Genomic DNA, 25,080 nt, shown 5'->3' with positions numbered 1-25,080 from the left:
TCCAAAAACGGATTTTCTCGTTCCATTTGCGGTACCTTAAAAAAATTAAGAATTCGAATATTTGTGATTGTTTTAGTGTTTTACCAACCACACTCACACGTCTTATTGTTATAAGGATATCCAAGTACTAATATCTTCCAAAAGTAATAAAAAAGAGCATAACATCATATTCAAGCTTTTTTACGCTTTCTCAAGGGTACAAGGAAAGAAAAATCACAATATAAAACGTAACCATTATTACTTTAATTACAAATTCTTATTATTTTTATTTCATTTTTTTTTCTTTACGTTTACAATAATAATTATTTTCTACTATTGATTTTTTTTTTATTTTCGTACATTTTGGTAAATAAGTATACAATAATATACAGGAGTTAGTTACAAACAAGCAGTCGTATTATTTTTTGTTTTTATTTATATAATATGTATATATAAATTTTATTATTTGTACATGAATACTATACAATACCGAAAATATTATTTACAAGTTATAATTTTTTTTATAAATGTAATTATATATTTATTTACATGTGATAAAAATATTATTTATCTTGTACAAAGCATTTTTATTAAATAATTTGTAACATAATGGGGTATATATATGTATAAATTTCTTCAATAGCTGAGTTAAATTCACCCTCTTTTTCAGCTATGTATATATATATATAAAATTATACTTGTTTCAAGAAATAAGACCCTTAAATTTAATTCTGGTGCCGTTTTAGGCTCTTCATATCAATTTTTCAATTAGATTTAACATAAACGAATGTCAAATGAAATTAAATACGTTAGTAAATGCTTAGTATTTATCTCTAAAATTTCATTTCACCAAAAAAAAAAGACCCCAAAATGTCTTTGTGACTAGGTTAAAGGTGAAGTGAAATTTTATTTATTCATTTCCTTATTTGTTTTATCCAAAAAAGAATTATGCTAAATAACAATTTATATAACTTTTTTTTTATTATTATTTTTCTTAATTTATCTTTTAAATAATTTAGTAAGTACAAACATTAAGGCAGTGGCCTACAGTAAATATTAGAAAAAAAACTTTCTAAAACGCTACCCCAAGAAAACAAAAATATTCCTGATAAATTGCTGTGAAGACATCTATTTCATTAATTTTTTTTTTCATAAATAAAAATAAAGATCATGGAATTTAAAAGACAAAAGAAGAAAAGAAAAATAAGAACCATATGGAAGACTAACGTTAGAAAATGAAAATATTTCATCCAAGCCAAAAAATTAAAAAATAAAAAAAATTATATATATTTTAATCTTAGACTAGAGACCTTTCATTAAAAATAAAAGAGAAAAGTATAAAAAGGATCCGCTTTAGCATTATGTGATCGATTTTTTTTTTTAAGATGTTAAATTTATACTTGTTTGATGTGCGCCTCTTATAAAAATAGATTTTTTTTATTTATTAATTTTTTGTTGCTAACTCTTATTTTAAAAAGACTCGTCTGATTCACTACTATAAAAAAGGCATCGGTATACAGTGGCTTTGTGTATTTTTTTTTAATTTTACATTTTTTTTATACTTAAAGAACATTGCACTAATTTCCACTGCTATTATTAAATTAAATGTATTGAGCAGCAGAGAATATTGTTCACAGTACCTCTCCTTCCATAATAATTTTTCAGCAATATAATTAATTTATATTTTTGAGTGAAAATAAAGATGGATTTCTTAAAAGTCCAATCCATACTCTAGGCCCGCCTGATGGGAGGTGGGGGCCTAGGAGGCGGCCTTCGCTAGCAATTTGAGCTATCTCGGCTGTACAACTTGCTATTTAAATGTAGCTGAGGTGTAGCTGGCGGAGCTGGCGCGGGAGCTTTTACTGCAAATATAAAAATCTTAATAATCAATAAAATTTAATAAAATTAATTTCAGAATAAAAAACACAACCTATTTTTATTCACAAGTGAAGGATAAAACATGTAATAAAAAAACATGGTGCTAGCACGATGTTACATATGTTACGAAAATAAGTAAATTCTTATGAATTTTTCCTAAGAGAACTTCCTATTTTGGGGTACTTATGGAGGTGCCTAGTTAAGTTTCCCTCTAAAGACTCCTTCTTCAATGCTCTCGTGACTTATATAATATCAAGTAATATTGAAAGTATGCTGGAATTTTAAATTAGAGGATAGAAAATCGTTTTTCTCGAATAGAGATTTTATGATTTGAATTGACTTAAATTATATTGCTCATGCATCAATCACTTCTATTAGAAAAATTCTCTCATTAGTTCTCAGTTTTTCGACCATTCGTGTTTCAAGAGGTGTTCTGAATTTGGATTAATCTTAACGTGTAACCTTACTAACTCCCCAAGTTTGTGACTGGTACTGCTACAGGGTACTAAGATCTATTACATTATCTATTTAGGGGAACAACCGGACGTAAAATCCATCATTAATAGAAAATTTGTCAATTAATTCACCACTGATTTCAAAGTTATACTTCAATGAGCGATGAAATGAAGTACATATCTATTTTGGGAAACAAATTGATTTTTCTTGAAATGGTTAAGCATTTATTAATTTATTGCAGAACATTTCATATACTATACAGCTGTGATCTTAAAATAGTTCATAGTTTATTGCAGAACTTTATATTCGGCAGATAATTAAAAGTGTATAACTTTTCAGAGTTTATTAATAAAAATTCCTTTAACATGAAGAAATTACTCTTTTAATGAACATTAAGCTCATCAAAATATAATTTTTACTTTCAAGAATGAACATTTGTAAATTACTTAGATAAATTATTAAAAAACTTACCAGTTTTACTATTGTAAATTTTATTTAAATTTCGAAATGGTGGAGGTGCTGGAAAATCCTTGACCGGATGAAAAATATACTTAGATTCAAATTCACCTAAAACAGAAAAACAGAATGCACATTAATTGAATTAGTTGTAAACTGAGTGTATGAATTTGTCGGCACTTCAGTTATGAGAAGGCAAATCTAAAAATAAATCTTTTCAACCTTTTTATAATCTCTTTTTTCTAAGAATAAAATGAATAGAAAAATTATTGTTAGCGGAGGGGGAAATTATTTCTATTAAGAACGAAAAATAAATAAATGATCTTAAAGATAATAGATGAAAATAAGTAAATTAAAGCTGAATTCATTTTTGTGATAATACGAGGTCATTACTATTATTGATATTAGCAAATAATTTTTTAAAAACATTTTATCTTCTTAATTTAAAAGTTGTTCTTAAAAAATGGGACTAATGATTTGTTTGAATCTTCTACAATATAAATCTAGAAATCTAGAACGTTTATTTGAAACGATTTCCTATGAAAAGTTCTTTTAGGTCACTTCTAGAAGGGAGAGATGGTAACACTACCGTCTGAATTGTCACAGCAGTTTAACCTTACTTGATATTATTATTTAACTGGAATTAAATTTATTGCTAAAATTTCAAGTTCGAAAAATTCGATGAAACGTCTTTTAGAACTAAGTATAATTAGAGAGCTTCATCAGTCATCACCCACACAACACACATACCTCTATTAACAAAAATCTGTTTACCTAGTATTTTGAATGACAATTTGAAAAATGGTAGTGGCAAGGAAGTTGGATATAAGCCAAATTCACTCAGAACTTAGAATTTTTACAAAATGTTAGATGGCTAATTGAATTCACTACAATAGAAAGACTTTTGAGGAAAGTATGACGTCCAAAAATGGCTCCATAAAGTCAATTCTAAACATAATTCCATTACATCCAAAATAAATAAATAAATAAATGAAGAAAATTCAAGATTTAGTGGACAGGAAAACTGGCATTCTTATTTCTATGAAAGATATAAAAGTATTCTGCAAATCAACGGGAGGTCCATAATATACACGAGAAAACAGCAGAAGAAGCTCGTAAATCTGCTTATATTATAGCATAATTATTAGTGTATGTTTTAGTTTATTATAATTACTGGTGTTATACTTAGGCAAAAGTATTTCTCTTGTAGTGAATCGGAATTCAATTAGCCGTCTAACATTTCATTTTAAGTGTGGTTCAATTAGCCGAAACGTATTAAAGAAAATATTTGGAAGTTTTCTGTCTGAAGTATTGGAAGTTGATAAAATCGGTCGAGAATGCAGATATAAGATTTGGTCTGTATTTGTGCTGTTAGTACATTCTCTGGTGCTATCTATTTATCCATTGCTTCTTAGTATATTGATACTATATATACTGAATAATACAATTAATAAAACAATCGTACTCAAAGAAACAGCAGCCTGAGGCGGACAAAACCTCTAGAATTTTTACAATCCCCCCCCAAATTGGATTCTTTTAAAAAATCAAACCAATATATTTTACCTGTTATATATCCATTTCTCATTGACGAATGCCTAATTGGTAGAGGAGGAGGTGCCGTGAAAGGTAACTGCAATATTAAATTTTCTCATAATATATGTTACTAACAAATAAACACAACAATAAATAAATAAAAATCTATTTGTACATACTGGAGGAGCTGCTCTGTGAGGTGGGAGTGGAGGTGGTGGTGGAGGCGGTTGCATTGGCGGTGGAGGTGGCGGTACAGCGCTTCTAGGAGGCGGCGGTGGTCTAGACGTCGGCGCCTTCAATGGCGGTTTAGGACGTATGCCACCCCTAACTAAAGAATCAGTTGATGCGTGAAACATTGGTGCTCCTTTTAAACCTCCTCCAGTTGGAAACACTGGAATACCTAAGGAATAAGAAATCATTGAAATTTGCTAAGGGAGATGTACTTTGTTTTTCCTTTAGCAATAGCTGGGAGACATCATGTAAATCGTAAGCAAGTCGTAAAACTAGCGATTTTGGTTTTTAAAACAAGCTTTGTCCAATTACCTTATGTTTACATATAAAAAAATAATCTAAATAAAACATAAATTAACAACAGTAGTACTGACCTTGTATTTGCGATACAATAGGTGGCGAGGCCGGTGCACGCATGCTGTGAGCCCTGGAAACGCCGCCTCTTTTATTTGGGGGCGGTGGTGCAGGCGCTGGAGGTTTTGGCAAAAGACCTGGTTTTGCTCTGCCATTTTGTAAAGATACAGTACTCTGTGAACGAGTATGATTACCAATAGTATTGCCTGCTGGGGTAAGCGTAGTCTCAGATACACTCTGCAATAATTAATGATACATATCCAATTACTTTCTAGATATATTAAATAAAAAAGATTATAAAATCAGTAACCCTTTCTTGTTTTCATAACTTAAATTAAAAATCAAGTTATCTGATGATAAAACACTTATCTATGCCTTCGTACTCATAGTAATTTTTAACTATCAATTACAAATTGTCTTCAAATACTTAATACGTCTCTGACCGGGATACATTATTTTCTAACCATTACTCATGTTGGGAACAATACTTTTGCTATTTTCGATCGGTTAGAATTAATAATAATAGTAACATAAACACCATATAAAATTTTTAACTTTCATTTGGCATTAACTCTTTTTGATCATAGCTATTAACCAAAGTTCAATCATGGCCCAAATTAAGACTCCACTGTACTAGCCTGAACAGCGTTTTCCTACAATCAATTTTCACGTGCAATGGCATTAAAATTAACGTCACGACATACAACTGCAATAACATTAACTTCAAGCTCATATATACACGAATAGCATTAGCACTACAGAAAGCATTCACATACCTAAATCATAAGGGGAAATACCTGCTATACTTCATACTTCTTAACCAAAAACTAAAGTACAACAAACATGCTACAGCATCTACTCATCTACTCCAATAAAATTTTTATCCAAATCGTCATAAGTACCCAAACCACACAATCCAATCTTATAACCAATCCCACCCACAATCATAATTCGCAATAGCTATTAGTGAAAAGAGCACAACATCTCTTTTCGGTAAAATTGAGCCGAAAGTAAGACACATAATGTGTGAAAACCAGTAATTATTTGTCTTCAACTGTGCGCTATATTCCTTAAATTTGTATTGGTACCTAAATAAGTTTATAGAATATCGAGGAAGAGATGTTCTATTTTCCGAGGAAGGAGGGTAAATTGAAAAACACTAATAAAGAAACATTTGTTGATGACGGCTACGGACGGAACCATTCTGATGGAACCACCATCAACCTAACGGGAATCTATAATCCAATACAATCTGCTTTTTATTTTCATTTTAGAGATATTTTTATTCGATCTTTCCAAATATTTTCCCCAGTTTAAGAGAGTTTAAAACATATATTTCCAAAGAAAACTATTAAAATTATGAAACGAACACTATTCCAATTTCCAGGATTACCAAGCAGTAAAGTATTCTGAAGGAACAATTAAAGTTATAAGGACGCCATTTTGTACGCTGCTCACTGAGGAAAGGCGTGGTCTACTTGATGTAGGCGTGGTCAAATTAATTTTGTCCCAGTTTCTGATTAGCCGAACAATCCACCCTCATTCACACTTAAATCCTTTTTGTGATTGGTCAATTTTTTATTGTTAATTATTTCCCAGAAAAAGAAATCAATTGCTATTAATTTTTATCTAATGGTATTCCATGAACTATCAAAATATAAAATGCAAAAATAGTAAAAAATAATGAATCTAAACGCAGAATGGTTTGTATTTTATAACTATTCAATGAACGGAAACGAAAAAAGTTTGGAATTTTCGTAAATTTGTTAAAGAATAAACAAAAGAAAATTATGAATTTTTTTTACTTAAAAATCCGCCATTCTATCACTTTCTTTGCATATGATTGAAATAAAAGCGGACACCAGAAAATAAATAACTGATTTGAAAAAGCAAATTAATTGTTAACTACGTACTGTCGGAAGATTTGGCTTTTGAGCTAATGGCGGTGGAGGTTGAGGTGGTGGGCCCCTATTCTTAGTGCCAAAAGCTTTCCTTCCAATTTCAACTGATTTTACAACCTGAAAATTTCATAACATTAAGAATACAATTTTGCAAACAGTAAAATCTTAAAATCAAAATTATATGTATTACTTACATGATTATTATTGCCGTGTAAAGAAGACACATTAGCGGTTGTAAGAGATGTTAAAGAACTTGATTGAGATTGTTGACCTGAAAAAAATTAAAAAATAATTAAACAAATAATAAATGTATAAAAATGCAAATCTGTGATAAGGCTAGCAGAGCACTAAACATGGATCTGATAATCTAACACCATACTGCAAAATAATAATAACGCCAGATCCAGACAAATTTACTCTATTCAAAACAAAAACAAATTAAACATCAACAAATCTTGATCTTCTAAGAAAACATTAAGACTTTTTATGGCCAAAGATCCTAAATATTTAAATCAAAGCAGGTGCTTCATTTATTTAAGCACAATTTAAATAAATTAAATATAATTTATTAAAAAACTAATTATTAAATCATTTTTGGCGTTCCCCAATTCGTGATTGTTTTAATATAAAAACCAAATTTAATAGGCCAACAAAAATGGAATAAGCGGCGATTAATTTCTCAGTCAAAAAATAAACATACTACTTTAAACGATTAATTAAGACAATTAAAACACAACATGCTTTCTAATTCAGAAAAAAAAGTGTCACCGAGTAATTTAAGTATTCAACTACATAAAATTTTAGATAGAAAATGCTAAAACTTAAAAACTAAAATACAAATAAAGTACAAACCAATATTAGTTCGGGTTGGTTTTAATTTTGGTATACCATCTGCAAATAAAGCTCCTAATCCGTTACTTCTTGCGATTGTGGCAGAACCACTTTGTATTGTTGGACGATTTGTTGGTCCATTAGTTTTGTTGTTATTACTATTACCACTATTCGTTGATTTACCTAAAAACAATAAAATGAAACAAACTGTAGCAAATAAAATCTATGTAAATCTGTTTAACAATAGATTAAGCTTTTGTTTTTAAACATGTTTATCATCTTAATATGTAATTTAACTATTATTACTTATTTTTACAGGTAAAGCTATAGTGAAAACACTAAAAGCCCTGAATTCTTTTACGCAAGAAACTTTTTTAAAAAGAAAAACACATTAAGCAAAGTTTACTTTAATAACAACGCTTTGTTAAAATATGAATTTAAATTTATTCTGTAGTAATTTGTAAACCATTTTTTTAAATATTGAAATAATCAATAGTAGTGTTGGAAATGAAAATAATAAAGCATCAATATTTAATATTTTTTTTGTTTCTGTATAAAACAATACCCAAAAATGGTTTAAATGTAACCATATGTGCGAGTAGTCTAACGTTATCATCCATAGCACAGCATGCTGTATGTTGGCACACATAACTGTAATACTGGTGTTTTCAATTCGAGGGAATTTACTAAGGAAATGAGCCATTTGTTTAGTATCCTTATTAGCTTGCACATAATCATACAAAATGTTCGCTCAACTAAAACTTTTAACTGAGCTTGCAGATACTTTTAAAACTAATTTACGTCAAAAGATTATTTTAATTTTTATTAAAAGAAAGATTATAATTAAAATAAAAAAAACATAAATGAAATAAAAATTTCACATCAAAAAAGTTTAAAACAACAAGAGGTGCTTTTGTTCTTTAAGAAAACTTCAAACAATTGTTAATCACAAAAACTTAACAGTAGGCGGTGAATAATATAAGGTAACCATAACAGGAAACCCAAATCAACATTATCTTAATTATCCATTTAAAATGAAGGAAGTATTTAAGGGCAAATTATCCTATCTGGAACGGAGAAAAAAAAGAAGTAAAAAAGAAAGAAGATGAGATTACATTGTTAGAGTAAGAAGATTGAGACATTGAAAAGATTCGACCATTTAGTTCGATGCACTTTTGATGCCAATTGCATTCACTGATTTTTCCTACTCTAATTTACTAAATGTCATCGTAAACAAAATTTCAGTACTCAATACTTTTTTTCCAAACGGTCGAGGTCTTTAAAGCTAAAATGTATTTGGTACTGGGTTCGAATTGTGACCTAGACCTAGAATTTCATTGAATAAACTTTTAATTTTAATGAAAATTAAATTATTATTGTTGAAATAATTACGGGTACTTTTTAAATGATGATTAAATATAAGTTTTCTGTGGAGACTAACAAAAAAATGAAATATCCACATTGATTAAAAAAAAAAAAATGAATAAGTAAAAAACCAATACACCTACATATTTACTTCCACTATTCTGCCATATGGTTACTACAGTCAACAATGGAGGATGCACTGAATGCAAATCCTGTCTCGATTTTTTTTATACCAAGTGGGTGTCGAAGGAACACTTTTTAGTAACGTGTGTCCAGATTGCTACAGAAAATGGAATTTCAAAATAAAGCCCGTTTGATTCACAATCTCAGGAAACAATTCAATAATGTAGAATAATGAAAGTTTTATTCTGGCAAATAATTATTAATTTTATAAAAAATATCAAATAAATACTTTTATATAGATAAAACTGTAAGTGTTCTAATATTAATTATTTGTTATCTTAACTTTGGTATAAGAGATAAATTCATGTGTTTAGTCATCAAAATTAAATTTCTTAAATTTCCAGCTTGACAACAAGTGATTTTTTTGCCTTATAAAGAAGTTTACCTTGGATAGCTGGTGCACTACGATCTCTGGTGACAGTTTTCTTTAAAGATGTACCCGCCCTAATAGATTTTAATAATAAATCACGTCCTTTAGGGTCAGAGGCAGCTGGTTGAACGGCCGGAGGAGGTAGGGGCGGCCCCGGAGGCGGTGGTGGAGGAGGTGCCACCGGCATTCCGCTACCTCTCTGAAAAATAAAATTAAAAAGTATCCTTTAGGCATATATATATTGTGTGTTATATCTATAAATGCTAGGGTCAACCCCTAATAAATAAATAAATATGAGTAAAAAAAAATGGAACTCACAAATAACAAAAGTGATTGACAAGTTCTAATAAAGTGACAATCAGAATAATAAAAGTGATAAAAGACAAAACTGTATCTGAAATCATCTTGCATTAGAAGTGGGAGTGTAACACTACGGTATTATTCATAAAATCTTAAATCATCAACCTGCGTATTTAATAATTCAAGACTACCATGATTCATTGGACTCATTACTAATTTCTAACACCATATCTGCAGGGAAAATACGTTACAGTAGAAGAAGATATGGGAAAGTATATAAATGACCTCCATTTCTCATTACATCTACTAATTTGTTTCTGTAAAAACACAAAAGAAAAAAGCTGATGGCTAAAGAAAAATAAAGGCAATTATTTTGTGCTGAAATTGCTTACTTTTTTAACAGTGATTCCAATACTTTGTTCACATACTTTGTTAAAAATCAGGCTATGCGTTTTATTTTCTTTTAAAGGTCCTTGAGGCATATATTTTTTGTGTCAAATTGAGTGCTTCCTTTTACTATAGAAATAATAGAAAATAAGAAAGACAGATCCTTCTGTCGGTTTTTGCAGCAATTAATGTTGGCAGCCGATTTATGTAAGAACACGACAATGATTTCAAAAAAATATCAACCCAGAAAAAAGATTGATTAAAAATAACCTTTTTTGCTACGAAATTTGAGGTAAAATGCAATATTCAACCACTACCGATAAGTTCGTGGACGTACCCATTGAAACAATCATTACTAATCATAATTCTACAGCAGAAAATGTCAAAACCAAGAATCTACTCGACCAGTTATTAATTATTAGCTTGGCACTCTGCACCTCTAACTATACAGCTATCGTGATGCCAAACAATATCCTCGTAGTATCATGTAATTTAAGATAACATTATTATTAAAACAACATCTTTAAAACAAGATGAACATTGGATTCGCCAAAATGAAGAACTACCTAACCTGTAGTGATTTAGACAGTTAAAATGATTAGTTCTACAGATGGTCTACCAAACAATACTTTAGAAGACGGACCTGAGAGAAGGCGCAACAAGGAACGTCTCCACTTGAAATATCTTGAAGATCTATAGCACACATCAAGAGGTGCAGAGTGCCAAGGCTAATAAGTAATAACTGGTCGAGTAGATTCTTGTTTTTGACCTTTTATGCTGTAGTACTGAAAAGATTGGATAACCCGCCCTTGGTAAGGAAACTGGAAAGCAGGATTGCTAAGGAGGTCCTGTTCTAGTAGGACCGCAGAGCCCAGAGGTAGGTAAGTAATATTTGAAGCTCGAGAGTGTAGTTGGTATAGAGAACTAACACATTATTATCGCTACTTAATAAGGGATAGGCTAAAGGCATAGTCCCGGGAAATACGAGTATCTTATTTTTAGCATTGCAGTATAATACTCAATCAAAAAGTGATTATTTGGAATCTTTAAAAAAAAAATTGTATATGTCAATTTCTTTTAAACCAGTTTGAATAAACTCATTTATTAGCAATTATTAATATTATATAATTTCAACGAAATAATAATTACTACTACATTCTTTATTACTTATTTAGGTCGAAACTTACGCTAGCAGAAATTATATTTAAATATAATATTATTAACATAAGGAACATTTCTCGGTTTGAAGACCTGCTTTTAATTCTAACATAAGTAGGCATACAATTCAAAATTTTCCATTTCAGAACAATATTTGGGCAACAGTTTAATGTAAAAGTAAAATTTATTATTTTTGTTCCCATCATAACCTAATATTATTTTTATTAAAAGCAAGGCAGGAATTTAAGTTTGTGCTAACAGAATTTAAATTTATTAAATTAATTGCCTAGAATTTTTACAAATAGGAATGCGTCGACTTTCTTTAAACATCTTGAACTGTTTGTCCATCTTTGAACATTTTTCTAGAAGCAGTGTTTTGTAAAAGCAAACTGAACTTTATTAAAGAATCTAAGGAGTTAAAACTGCGGAGGGTTAATTTATTGTGCACTCACAAAGTCCATGTTTATTAAACGATTGACAAAATTTTTCATATATAATTGAAATAATTAGTGTAAGCGAGAACATCATTTCTATTTAAATCACGTTTCTTTTTTTTTTCCTCAAGGGACGTAAAATTGGGTATTTTACATGTGAAAATAATTATATAGAGAGTTATGCAATCTCTGCCTTATTACTTATTAATCTTACTTGCGGTTTAAAAAAATAAAAAATGTATATTTTTCTTTATATTGGTTTTTATTTTCTATTACCCCCAGAAGAAGAACTGTCAAATTTTCTTTGGAAATATCATGTATTGAGGTTTCTTAAATACTGAAGTTGGTTTATAATCATAGAGTTGTATTTGAGAACAGAATATCAAAAACTGAAAATTTAGTTCAATTTCGGCTCAATTCGTTATTCCACTTTTGTTTTGATGTCACCCATTATGTTTCGACTGAAATCTTTCCGAACAATTTTGTTTTAGAGGTGATTAGGTAGGTAGGTAAAATACTTATGAATTCGTCGTTTTTTACGTGAAAATAATTCAGTAGATAATCTAAAATGTTTTAAGTTGTAAATATTAATTTTATTAAAGGAATTCTGTGATCAAATATATCCATTGTGCCTCACTGTCGCCAGATGAGACAATCATCCTAACCAAAGGTTATAAAACTCATTCAGGTTTTCTAGGAAAGTTGGAAACTGCCAGTTAGGGATACACTCCCAAGGTGACTCACTCCCCTTCAAAGAATGTTTTCAGATTATCTGAAAAAGATATCCCCAAATTAAAGAATGTAAAGATTCTAGAAAATTAGCCCAGGCTCTAGAAATGGTCCGTGAAAAAAAAGGAAGTCGGGTAGGTAGGGTTAATCACTCTGTGGGCCACTCAACTCCTCCTCCTAACATCGTTCTAAAAGACTGTAAATCCTTTGCGTAGTGGCAGGGTAGAGGTCTAGGTGGCCTCTACGCATTTTAAGCTCTTCTAGCAGGATCTCTTCCTAGGAAAGGTAGCACCAGGTTGTGTCTCTAATTGTTTTGTGTCCTTTCAGTTGTGTGTATTGTGGGAAGTATGTATCTTTGCGTGTACTGCCTGGTGAGTGTGCATAGAGTGAACTGTACTGTGGAAACCAGTGAGGGTCGCTATTCTCCTAGTGCCTGCATTCAACAGACACCCCTTGCGAGGATTCAAATAGTTCAAAAAGAAAAAATCTCCTAGCTATATGGGCTGTTATGCAGTTGAGAGTACATCTGAAGTTGTTTACAGTCCCCAGTAGCAGTTTGGAGATGATCTAAATCATCATCAAAGAGAAGAAAGAGAAGATTAATTTATGTCTCGTTACTATTTGATGAAATTTTCTTTTATGGGAGATTTGGTTTCATTCATATATTTTATTATTTTTATTTTATTTTAAGGCACTTTCTCTTACTACTTGTCAGTGGAAAAATTGCAAATTCACCGAAGTAACTGAAAATATGTCACTATCCTAAATTGTAGGGCACTTGAAAATTCAAATGTTTAGGGATACACTCCCAAGGTGACTCACTCCCCTACATAGAATGTTTTCAGATTTTCTGAAAAAGATATCCCCAAATTAAATTCTACTCTTAATTCTATTCTATTAAATAGTTATATTTGATATCTAAATAGATATCAATTTTTTTTCCATAAAAATTGCCACTATAAAAAAAAACAAACTATAAACACGAAAAACCTAGAGTAAAATTAAAATATATATCAAGGAAAATCAAGAATAAAAATATTTTATCTCCAAAAAAGTAGGAGTAGAAATCATTACAACTGATAAAAATATGAATAAAAATTCAATCATAAAATAATTCTTTTATAATCATAATGTTAGCCAGCAAATCATAGGTAGAAAAATAATAAGATAGCTCAAAAACAGGAACACTACGTTTAAAAATAAATAAATAAATGAACAACGTTGTACTTTTTCCAAACTAGTGCATTGCAAAATGAAAATTTGAACTTTTTACTACAGGACATTTGCTACCGTGCAAAAGCAGACAATTACTCAATGCTCTGTTTTGTTTTTAAATAAACAATACCTTTAAAAGCATCTTGAAGTTCTAAACGTGGCAACTTTGAGACGTATTCATTTTTATTTCCTTAATAAAGGAAAGAGGCATTTATTTAGAGCTCGCTAAAAATAATGAATACAAAATTTTATTTTAAAAATTATAGCTAATACGGCATTATTGCAATAACATTAGCTAGACTTATACGAATTCACCAAAAAATATTTTTTGTATAAATTAAAACCATTATCAGTTTTAACAGTATCTGGAAGGAGATAGTGTATGGAACTTCACTGAAAGAGGATAATATAATTAAAACAAAAAACTGTTCCTATTTAAAAGGGATTTTTTTCGTTCTAAAAACTTGGTAGGAAACTAAGTGAAATCCTTTAATAACACTTATTTAACATTTACAAAATATGTCAAGGTGCATGAATAAAGATATTTAAAAATAAAACAAGAAAATGCTACTAAGTCAGCATGTTGCAAATAAACTGAATTCAAGGCTAAGCTTCATTAAAACAGATATTACATAAATTATAGATATTTACAATTAATTTTCTTTTTTGAATTCATAGAAACGATGTGGCATGAATGCCCAATGCTACTGAAAGTTCCGCTTATATTTATTAGATTTACACTTAATGATTAAAAAAATAATAATGAACGATGTCGTTAATGTTCTCACCCATTTTAAGTGGTCTCTCAAATGTCATTTTTGTCTCGCTAAAATCACTGTCTCTTGATAATAAGAAAGAAGGTTTACTCCTAAACTTTGATATCATTTAAACACTACTGAATATGATTTATCTTTAAGCTTTAAATCTATCCACCTATTTCACAGAAAAAAAAAACGCGTTCACTATCTTTAATCGATTAGGTTTAATAACATAAAAAAGTGATAATGATTCGAGTACCAAGTAGAGATAAGATAAAAAGGTTTATTTTAGACAAATAATCATCTATTAAGAAGTTTGAAAATAATAAAATATTGGAAGATCACCTAACAAAAAATTAAGTTCACTTCGACTTTCCTAAAGCATATTCTATTTTTAAAAAGTTACACTTTCTGGTTTCTTCAACGTTCTTTTAATAAGAATAAAATTAACTCTCAACTAACCAAGTACAAACTGAAATAGCACCTGTCAAAACTTCGGCATGGTAGTATTTATTAAACTACAGTTCACAATCTTAAATTAACGGATGTCATAAATTACTTACTTAATAAATTACAAGTTCCTCTTTGCAGTAAACATTTGATGTGTCGAACACGTAATTTCGTTCATCCTACACCATTGAATGAATCATATTGTTACAGGTGAAACGTATTATAACCAAGTTATTTCAGCTCACCAAAATCTGCTTTCTACTTTACTCCACCTTATTTCAAAATGGCTGTTTGAAAAAAAAGTAGGAGGCAATACGGCAGGAGGCCTGTTACAGGATATATCCCCAACTGTGGATGTTATTTTTAAAACAAAAACTAACCCTAAAATAAAATTTCTTAAAGAATATCCACAACCTTCATCAAACTATTACACGAACGAAAGTTAAGATGTAACACTCTCGCACTAATGGCCATTTTCCCCCAGACGAGAGAGCCAACATTCCCATACAAAAATTCCCTGCACTCACCTGCTTAGTTCGAATGCACTCTTTCGTTTAACTTAGTAATTCTCTCATCACCACTCTCAAATTGCCGGAAGATATTTCCTGCATTTGCGTCATGTTAACCAAATGAATCATAGAATGTCAATAGTTTTTTTATGCTATCCTAACTTAGTTCCAGAAGAATGATCATTACCTAACACTTTTTGTATTCATTCATTATTATTGCGAATCAAACCTTCACATTATGGAAGTCATTAACCCTAACAGTTGTTAGTATTAAATAATTTCTAGTTAAAATAAAATGGTTGCAAGAAAAAAAGTAAAATCACTCGAAATTCAATTCTTTAAAATTGCACTTTAAACGATTTTCCTCAATCTCAGAATTATAATTGTATATTAAAATAAAAGAATCTTCAATGAAGTTGCAATTTAAGTTATAAAGTGCCCATAATAATGTAGTGACACTACTGTGCCTTCTCCACTTGTATATCCTGATATTTTTTCTTAACATGTACCACATTTGCTTGTTGCAAAAATCGTTACAGTTGTAAATTTCAATATAAGATTTTTTAAAAAAAGTAAAAGCAAGAACAAAAAATCTTCAGTAAAGTTGCATTCCGGTTAACTGATTCGTCCTAAAAATTAATCATGAACTTCAACTAAGAATTTTCATTTTTGAGATATTTATTTAGTTCACTAGCGTAAAGAATATGTAGACATTTTTCGAAATCAGAAAAACAAAAAGTGAGCGTGAGAATCTCATGGGACTGGCAGCTTTAGTTGTTTTTATCGTAGGGACATTACTTGAATCCAAAAATTAACGATTCAAGTATAAAACCATCTGGCGTGAACACTGTATATATTATTTTTAACTAATGTTTAATTGACAAATTCTAACAAGATTTGCCTAATATGAATTCAGCTAATAAGTGGAAGTAAGTGATTTAAAATGATTGTTCTGGCACAAACGTCGGAAAGAACGGTTTCAATTAAAGAGTTACTTTGGGTCCCCAAAGTCAGAACCCTCATTTAACCAATTTTTACACAATGTTTTAAATGAAATGAATAAAATTCTAAATTTAATTTATATCGTCAGCAATGTCAAAACGGTGATATAAAACAGTTAGTTATGTACATTGCACTTCCAGTAAATATTTTCTACAAACTTAAAACTTTTTTTGGTGAAGGTTCCTTTGGTTGTACTTCCCTAATAACCCAAATACAATTAATTTTTGAGAAAACATGGTTCAAAAAATAAATAAATAGGTACCAGATAAGTACAGGTTAGAGAAAAATGCGAGACCATTTCTAGGGGGACGAATAAAGTAATCTACGGTGAATTTAAAATCTGGAAGTCAATTATAAAGACAACACTAAATTTGTTGATGAACTTAATAACTATGGCGCCATTCATTCAATCTTATAAAGTAAAAATCAATTCAGTAATTTATTCAATTCATAATTTAAATTTAATTGAAACAGATATGACAGATCTAGCTTTTATACAGAAATCGTCCTTAAATTGATACTACAGATTTCCAATAATTATACATATAATTAAGATTAAAATTATAATTATGTTATAATAAATTTTACATTTGGGATATTAAATAAAATTCTTCATTTCTTATGATTCAGAAGAATGAATCAAGCTTCTGTAAATAAATAAACATTACAAGAAAAAATGGGGGAAAAAAAAATTCACAACAGAGAAGTGGAAGATAAACAGAAATTCTATCTGAGATAAGAAAATTAAAATTAGCCAATTTACTAAGAAGCCTTATACTGTCATTTGCTGATTCAGCAGTTTAAATTTTAAATAAGGAAAAAAGATCATTCATTACCTTTATATGCATATTCTAGTGCACAAGTGATAGTTTTCATATCATTTTCTATCGTATGCGCCCAATTTTCAACATCACCAATTTCCTTTAATGCACTACTGAAACTTTCAACCAAAGCCAACCATTGTTGCGTATTTTTTGCAAAGTTTGTTGCATTTTGATGTAAATGTTTTGCTTCCGCATCGAGTCTTTTTTGATTTAAATATGCTTGAGCTACTCTAAAATAAACATCCACTCGAACCAGTTACACATTAAAATGAAAAATAATGAAAGTGAAAAGATAATAATGCCGATTACCCCACGTTGAGGTGATCTACTAGTGCCTGTGTCAAATTGCTTGCAGCTGCAATTGCTTCCTTTCTTTTCTCTTCTAAAAAGAATTTCACTCTTAGTCAAATTATTATTCATTTATTTTTGTTTTCTGTTGACTCTGAAACTGAAAATTTACCTTGGATTTCCTTTCTCGTTAACTGTTTTGCATGGTGTTCCTTAACAAGTGAACTCAGCATTTTTTTCTGAAGGACTTAAATTCAACAAGTTCAAGTCACAATAAAACCTTTGCCATTTATAACCTCATCATTACCTACAGAGTGCTGTACTCTTGCGACCAAATTATAAACTTTTGTTGATTACAAAGAGATTCTTCTTTCAAGTGGAAAAAGAGTGATAGATTGAAAATTCCATTATTGCTTCATGAAATTAATTTAAGTGAATAATTCGTTCACAACAAAGATAAAATGAAATTTCATGATTCTGCGAATACAAAAAACAAAATAACTAAGAAACAAACAACTGAGGTTACTTCAAGTTTCATATGTACAATATGAGTAACTGAACCCCAGGTTAATTCTTGGTTTAAAAGATATACATATGTCTTGATAAATTAAATGGTTGTTTACACTACGTATGGTTCAAATGGTCTGCTGTGTTGATGGATTTGATAAAGTTTAAAGTAGGGTATTAGCTTTAACATCGGTAAGTGTAACAGTAATTATATTATACTAGCTCGTAAGTGTTGAATTGTTTTTTATGAATATGAATCTCCATCGTCTTCTGTAGGATTTGCATTGTTCGCAAAAAGTACGTATTCTACAATTAATTCTCAAACATTAGAGACTGAAAGTGAAGTAGTAGAGGAGTAATACATTCAATTTTGTACGAGTCAGCTATGGTAACTCGGAGAAGTTAAAGGTTCGTGAACAATTAGTTCCACCATCAAAACAGTACTTAACTAAATAAAAAAAGTAAAATGGAGAAAGTAGCAGAGATGGCCACAGATTAAAAATACAATTTAATCATAAATTTAGTTATTTTTTTAATTTTAATTAAAAAATGATCGAACTTTTATCATATGACAATTAACCTAATTTAAGGTTTTATTTTATTATTTTAAGCTTTTACAACCTCCATTTTGAAGCTGATCTAATGGCTAAGGTATTATTACAGATCGTTGGTGTACTCAGTTTGCGATGTTAAATGCTAGTGAACAGTTTAGCAGTTACTGGCGAAGTAAACTTTAAGATGCTCTGTGATAATGTGTTCATTTGTGACAACTGATAGCCTGTTAATGTAAAGAAGGTTCTGCTGTTCTACCAATTAATCTTTCACTCTTTGCAACGACTGGGAAAACTAGTACAGTTAAGAGTACTATTACTGTGAACTAAAACTGCAGGCTGTACCAGATCATTCATGAAAGATTTCGGTAAAGAACTCTATATCAACTTAAATTAAAGACTAAAATAATAATTACCTGCAGTTTTTATTTAAAGCACTCTTTAAAGTTTATATTTAGTAGTTAGTTCATCTTTTATCTGATTCAAAAACCTTTTATTTCCTTTTTATAATACAATCAGGACATCCACGTTGCTGGTAATGTGGCTATTTTACTTATTTAAGAAACTTTTATTGTCCCTTTACTATTCTGTAAAAAAAAAATTGAACTTCTTGAGGATTAAAAAGTGGGGCTTGCAGTGGGGTACAATGTGTAGCGCAGTCCTGGAATCAACATGTAAATTTAACTTTTTTAAACCGTAAAGAAGCTTCTTTCGATGGCACCACCTTACCAAAACGTATCCGCAACATAAAACTGTCTAGTGCCGGACAAACAACTTCCTGTGAGACCTTAGTTGTGTTCGTGATCAGCAGTCGAAGTGGGTTATCTTGTGGACACAGAGGTCTGTAACTCGTCTTAGAATTACTCTCTCATCCGAGAGTTGTATGTGTTTTAGTTTTGTTAATGTTTCTACGTTTTTTCTTTTTTTAACTAGCTTGCCCGTAGAGTTACACGGTTTAATGGTTTTGAAGGTTTCGTCAGCGCAGGTAGAAATTAGTGTAAAGGTGGAGGTAATAAAATTAGTAGAAACACCAGCTGAGATCGAATAAATACGTGAAATGGTTGGACCATGGTTAATCCTGAAGATGACCTAGTCCCTAGGTCGAAATCTTGGCAAAAAATAAATTATGACTGATATTAGCGATATTATTTCTTCCTTTTGGATTAATGATCCAGTCACCAAAAACGGAGAACAATACTCTTATTTTAGGATAGACAAAACAATCATAGTTTTCTGAAATTCTACTAAATTTTTAACCACCTTTACTTTACATATAGATTTAGATCTGCATATTGATCAATACTAAATCTAGTATACTTAATGAATATTATCTTTTGCCATAAATTAGGGTCCAAAACAAAAACAACGAAGTTAAACTGATTTGTTCACAAACAATTATTCATTAATATAAATATGTTCAGTTCCTAAATTTGATATTTCTATTTTTAATGATTGTCTTTCTCATCTCAAGCAGATGCACTTTACCATCTTATAGGGAATAAATTGAAATCCTTGAAGTAATTTTGTCTGCGAAAAATCTGGTAATAGTCAGATCCAATACTGAAGTTCCTGAACTCAACAGAATCAGAGTATTTTTAATTGTGAGTTAATTCTTGAAAATAATTTACTAAAATTTACAAAGTTAATAATCAATTCACATACCAAATCAGCTGACCGTTAGCAACAACGATGTTGATTAGTTTCCATAGTAATAAAATAGTTTTGACAAAATTATTTAACTAGCAATTGTGCGTATTTTGGATGTATTGCGGATTCTTATTTATAAACCATGTTTTGGGGTTACAGTCCAGCACTAGACCTTTTAAATATTTTCAAAAATTTTAACAAGTTCGACGATAGATTAGAGCTCAATTTTTTAGTAGCCGGTTCGGCAGATGTACGCCATATTCTGAAGACTCTATCCAAAATCTATACACATGATGATGCACAGAATATAACAATAAATTTCTACGTAGTTGATTTACTTTTGGAATTGGTAGCTAGGGAAATGCTACTTGTTCTCATAGCTTTGGAGCCTTCTGATAAGATCGGTTTAAAAGAGAAATCAAATTTATGGATGGAAATTTATGGTAATTCGTTTTTAAGGCCAACAACTTCAGAATATGTTATAAAAAAGGCGTATCAATATGTGAAAATGATTTCAAATAAGAAATATCAAATGAAGAGAATGCCTTGCCTAGATTTGGATAATCTCAAATATAAAGAGAAGGATCAATTAGAAAATATATTCAGATTTTGGGTTAAAAATAACTTCAACATGGCCGTGAGCTGGGATAATAGACTAAGAAAGTCCCTCGGCACCAGATATGACGCTAGAATGGGTGTTTTTGATTGGGATTATTATATGCATTTAAAAGATCTTAAAGATGGTGACAAAATTAATCCAAGAGAATACAAACAATGGAGGAACACTGGTATTGCGTTCACGTGGTTGGAGAAAGAGTCAAACGTGTCTAATGTTACTTTAGCCGTGGGCATCGAAGCTGTTGGTGATCAATTAATGAGTATGGAATATTTAGGTGACATAGTTAGCGGACCTTTCTATACTTTTGGTTTGGATTGCGAAGATAGTGAAATGTTGCAAGAGGTAAACAGAGCTAGGCCTAAAAGGGCCTCTGATATAATCGAAAGAAATCTAATGAGACTGTTCCACGAAATTGAACACAATACAGAGTACAAACATGTTGGCAAAGAACGAGATTTAGGCTTAGTGATCACACCGTTAGCGAAATTGAATTTTGATGGGCAGAAAGTCAATGTGAATTGTGATAAGGTTGAAGAAGATTATACATCATTGCCAATAAAGCATAGATTAATCTTTCTACCAATCAATACGTTAAATGATGCGGCAAAATTAGAGAAATTCCATCGTTTCTTCGATCTAATGACCATAGGTCAAGGTCTGTTGAAACGATTGAATGCAAATGTTCTGAGCATGGTAAAAAATAATGGTCCTGTAGTGATGGAAACAAGGAAGTTTCTACTGTTGAAGAAAGAAGATCTACAGAAGTTTGAAGAGGATGTTAAAGAAGTTATGAAAAGTGGAAATTGTGTTCTAAAAGGTTCTAGTAACTTTCAAGAAGAGGATTATATTACATTTCTCGTGCAAATGAACGAAGCGACCGAAGTCAATGGAAGTAATTAAGAAAATGTAGGTAAACAATTTTATTCATAAAAATGTTGACAATCTTAAATGAATGTGGGGAAAAGTCATTAATATTATTGCAATAAGAAGTAGAGCTTAGTAAAATTTTAAGACAGTGTAAAAAAACAAAAATTTTTACAGAGCATTCTTAGCCATTTAAGAATTAAAGTATATGCTTAAAAGAAGTGAACTTGGTTTATTTACACTCGTTAGTTACTTTTATTTAAGATTGTCTCTGCGTTTTTTGTGATAAACGTATTTGAAAATATACACAACCGTTAGAAAAAGTGTAAATTTATTTCATATCACTTTCTTCAATTTAACAATAATTTCTTTCTTTGGCCTTCCCAAAAATGCTCTTGGATTGACAACAATAGGTTGTTTGGTTTTTTCACTTAAAATGATCTCATGATTTTCCAACATACGACCCAAGGCAGTCTTCATTACCATCTGTGAGAATCTTATGCCTGAAAACGGAAAAGAGGTGAACAAATATTTTTGTTGCTTAAATAGGAACTATTCATACCTTTTTATAAAAATAAAGTGAAAAGAAGCAGCTAATTTTTTCCAACCTATCCGCGAACATCATCTGCTTCATCGAGATGAAGGCATAAAAATTTAGTCTTCAGTATCCACTCATTCAAATCACTAAAAGAACAGCTTATTGCCTTTCAAACTGAAAGACAGTTGTGCATCAACCAAGAAACAAGGCAAAATGCAACCGTTTTATATTATATATTAGAACACGCACACAAATATTTACAGAACATTTTCGAATCCTTCACCAAATGGTAACCAAAGAAGATCAGTTTCTTTTGCTCCTGTCCAAACCTTTCTGGCTTGTAAAGTTCCGGTTCTGAATAAAAGGATGGATTCATTTGGATGCTTGTGGCTGGTATGATAATCTTAGTACCTTTCTCAATTTTTATGCCATCCAGGGTTTTGTAATTTGAGGTACTCAGACGAAAAATAATTGGAAATGTTGCGTTTCTTCTCATGGATTGTAAAGAAATAAAAATGGAGAAACAGTTACAAAATAAAATATAAGCAAAATATTACTGACTGAATAATCTGAATATATGGCTAACTATTATTACACGCTCGACCTTGCTATATTTCTGTTAATTAGTGGTATTGGCTCAACTACTGTTAATATTGTGACTAAATTTTAATAGTTACGAAATAGAAATGCAATACTGTTCTAAAGACAAAAATGTGTTAATTGGGAAAAAACTTGAATGGAAAATAGCTAACGCTAAGTCTGGAAAAATTATAGAATTTATCTTCTTGGATTATTTAAGCAAAAATTGATTTTAAAAAGGTAAGAATTAGAGTGCATGTTTACACCTGATTTGTTTTCTACCTTTCAAACTAATTGCAACATATTTCATCTTAACATCTAAACCTCCCAGTAGAAGTTGTGCTACCTCGTTCACTATCAATTCTTTCAATTATCAAGCAGAGAATAGAGGCTTCAGGCACACAATGGCATTTTTGTTAAAAAACAACAAAAAAACAAATATTATAGGGTTACGTTTAAGAGCTTGTAAAGGACGTTTTCTTTTGACAGAATAGAATCGTAGTAGAATGGCATAAACTAGCAATGGTCAGAAGTGGAATTGCAATGACTTCTCTCTCCCGTTTTGGGGAAAGTATTGAATCTTTATCTTCTACATAGAACAGATACAGATAATAGAGAAATTTACTAATGTATTGAAGATAGCAAATTCACATTTTGCAACCTTTTGTACACGGTTAACTACTGTAATTTTATGTGTTCAAAGTCAATTGTAAAGGATAGCCTTTAAGAACGTCCCTTAAATTAGAGCATTAGTTATTTAGAATGTACATCAGAATTGTGGCAAGAAAGAGTTACATGTTTTGGGAAAAAATAGATTTTGACACAAATTCCAAAAATATACTCATCTGTAATAAATCTTTATTAATTTATTTTGTGAAAAATATTCGTAATCAATTTTAGTTTCAATTTGTATTATTCCCAGCTGTTTACTTAAAACATCTATGTTTTCAAATAATAGTGTCGTTATTATGTGTAACCTGATTATAACCTTGACTAGTGCTAAAAAAGCAATAGCTAAATTATTTTATACTACAGTGTTTAGCATAGTGAAAAACATAAAAGGAAATAGAGTTTCCTTAGAGTAATTATTTGCAAAAAGGAGCATATTATCACCATTTCAGTCAAATTAATCTTAGTGATAAGTGTAGTTTTTGGAAATTTATTTCATTTTCATTGAATAAAAAGGTTTATGTACTCAATCGAATGTTATAGATTTATTTATCTGGCTTGTAATTCAAGATACGATTCAGTATGCTCTTTACATAAATTATGCCCTTAAATAAATTTTTTTAATTTTCAGACCAAATGCTGTTGATACTAGAGTGCTGCCTGCAAAAGTGTTCATCACTAGAAGCCCAAGCGGAAAACAATCATCTAAAAACATCTATCTTATGAAAATATACCAAACAAATTGGATTAGGAATCAATTAATTAAACAAGTATTTATTTATTGTATTAATGTGCATGATTATCTATAATAATGCTTGTATAAAGACAGAGATGGGCAAAATTTCTATTCACGACTAACACTAGTGACCCTCAAGACTTACATAGGTCCACCTTACACTCACATTTAACCATGTTGGGGCTCTTAAGACTTACATAGGTTTACCTTACACTCACATTTAACTATGCTGTTGACTCAATACTTACATAGGGTCACCCAATACTCATATTTAACTTATTCTTAACGCGTTACATGTTACCTACTTCGGTATTTGCCTTTTTTTATCAATCTACTACACATCTCTCTATTTATTATGTGTGTAACATTTTTTATATTTGCCTATTAAATATGCTCTAGACAAACATACTCACACACATCCGAAGCAACACAACTCACTCAAAAAATATAAATATCTATATCAATACAGATATATATTTTGTGTTTGTTTGTACATAATAGAGAGATGTGCAGTAGATATTTGAACAACAAATAGACAAATACTTAAATATGTATTTGTGACGCGCTAAAAAACAAGTTTAATGTTAGTGTAAGGTGGACCTAGTAAGTCTTGTGATTCGCAAACATGGTTAAAAGTGAGTGAATGGAGGTCCTGACTAAGTCTCTTGAGTCACCAGTCGATTGAAGTTTGGCCAAACTCTGTAAAGATTTGATTAAATTTATTGTAAAAAAAGTTTATAAATAATTTTTAAATAATAAAAAATTAGTTAATTAATAAT

General features: G+C 30.3%; 2 protein-coding genes and 2 long non-coding RNA genes across 12 annotated transcripts in view; 2 read left to right on the top strand and 2 right to left on the bottom strand.

Annotated features, from left to right (window-relative positions):
• LOC141446950 (uncharacterized) overlaps positions 1–1,205 on the top strand; it is a 5,933-nt gene extending 4,728 nt beyond the window's left edge. The window contains exon 2 of the long non-coding RNA XR_012454028.1: positions 77–1,205. This is a non-coding gene — a long non-coding RNA (uncharacterized lncRNA). The remainder of the gene's footprint in view (positions 1–76) is intronic.
• LOC141446944 (uncharacterized) lies at positions 222–17,832 on the bottom strand. 5 transcript variants are annotated; one of them, XM_074113967.1, is made up of 12 exons: positions 17,764–17,832; positions 17,613–17,685; positions 17,316–17,528; positions 9,553–9,736; positions 7,641–7,802; positions 6,983–7,059; positions 6,801–6,905; positions 4,908–5,124; positions 4,482–4,702; positions 4,333–4,399; positions 2,785–2,880; positions 222–1,841 (listed from the first exon to the last, which is right to left on the bottom strand). In XM_074113967.1, exons 3-12 carry the CDS (start codon positions 17,325–17,327, stop codon positions 1,756–1,758), a joined length of 1,227 nt encoding a protein of 408 aa, XP_073970068.1. In that variant the 5' UTR covers positions 17,328–17,528; positions 17,613–17,685; positions 17,764–17,832; the 3' UTR covers positions 222–1,755. The 5 variants fall into 5 exon arrangements, with proteins under 5 accessions (XP_073970068.1, XP_073970069.1, XP_073970072.1 ...); XM_074113968.1 differs by lacking the exons at positions 17,316–17,528; positions 17,613–17,685; positions 17,764–17,832 and adding exons at positions 13,891–13,985; positions 15,082–15,476; XM_074113971.1 differs by lacking the exons at positions 17,316–17,528; positions 17,613–17,685; positions 17,764–17,832 and adding an exon at positions 15,496–15,650.
• On the top strand, positions 17,770–25,080 carry Dnaaf3 (Dynein axonemal assembly factor 3). Of its 5 annotated transcripts, none has more exons than XR_012454017.1 (4): positions 17,770–18,290; positions 18,762–18,987; positions 20,145–20,250; positions 24,197–25,080. XR_012454017.1 is itself a non-coding variant. In XM_074113965.1 (2 exons), the coding sequence occupies exon 1, from the start codon at positions 20,439–20,441 to the stop codon at positions 21,813–21,815; it is 1,377 nt and encodes a 458-aa protein (XP_073970066.1). In that variant the 5' UTR covers positions 20,288–20,438; the 3' UTR covers positions 21,816–21,821; positions 24,197–25,079. The 5 variants fall into 5 exon arrangements, 1 of the variants encoding a protein (XP_073970066.1); XR_012454019.1 differs by lacking the exon at positions 20,145–20,250 and adding an exon at positions 18,375–18,506; XR_012454018.1 differs by lacking the exon at positions 20,145–20,250 and having other exon boundaries at positions 17,773–18,290; positions 18,762–19,017; positions 24,197–25,079.
• Positions 22,094–25,080, bottom strand: part of LOC141446946 (uncharacterized) — a 119,755-nt gene continuing 116,768 nt past the window's right edge. Inside the window, exon 4 of the long non-coding RNA XR_012454020.1 lies at positions 22,094–22,282. This is a non-coding gene — a long non-coding RNA (uncharacterized lncRNA). The remainder of the gene's footprint in view (positions 22,283–25,080) is intronic.

The sequence above is a fragment of the Rhodnius prolixus genome, unplaced genomic scaffold (genome assembly GCF_049639745.1).
Source record: "Rhodnius prolixus isolate KJV_2025 unplaced genomic scaffold, Rpr scaffold_7, whole genome shotgun sequence".
Classification (NCBI taxonomy): Eukaryota; Metazoa; Arthropoda; class Insecta; order Hemiptera; family Reduviidae; genus Rhodnius; species Rhodnius prolixus.
The sequence above is the reverse complement of the archived record's forward strand: the minus strand, read 5'-3'. Positions and strand labels throughout refer to the sequence as shown.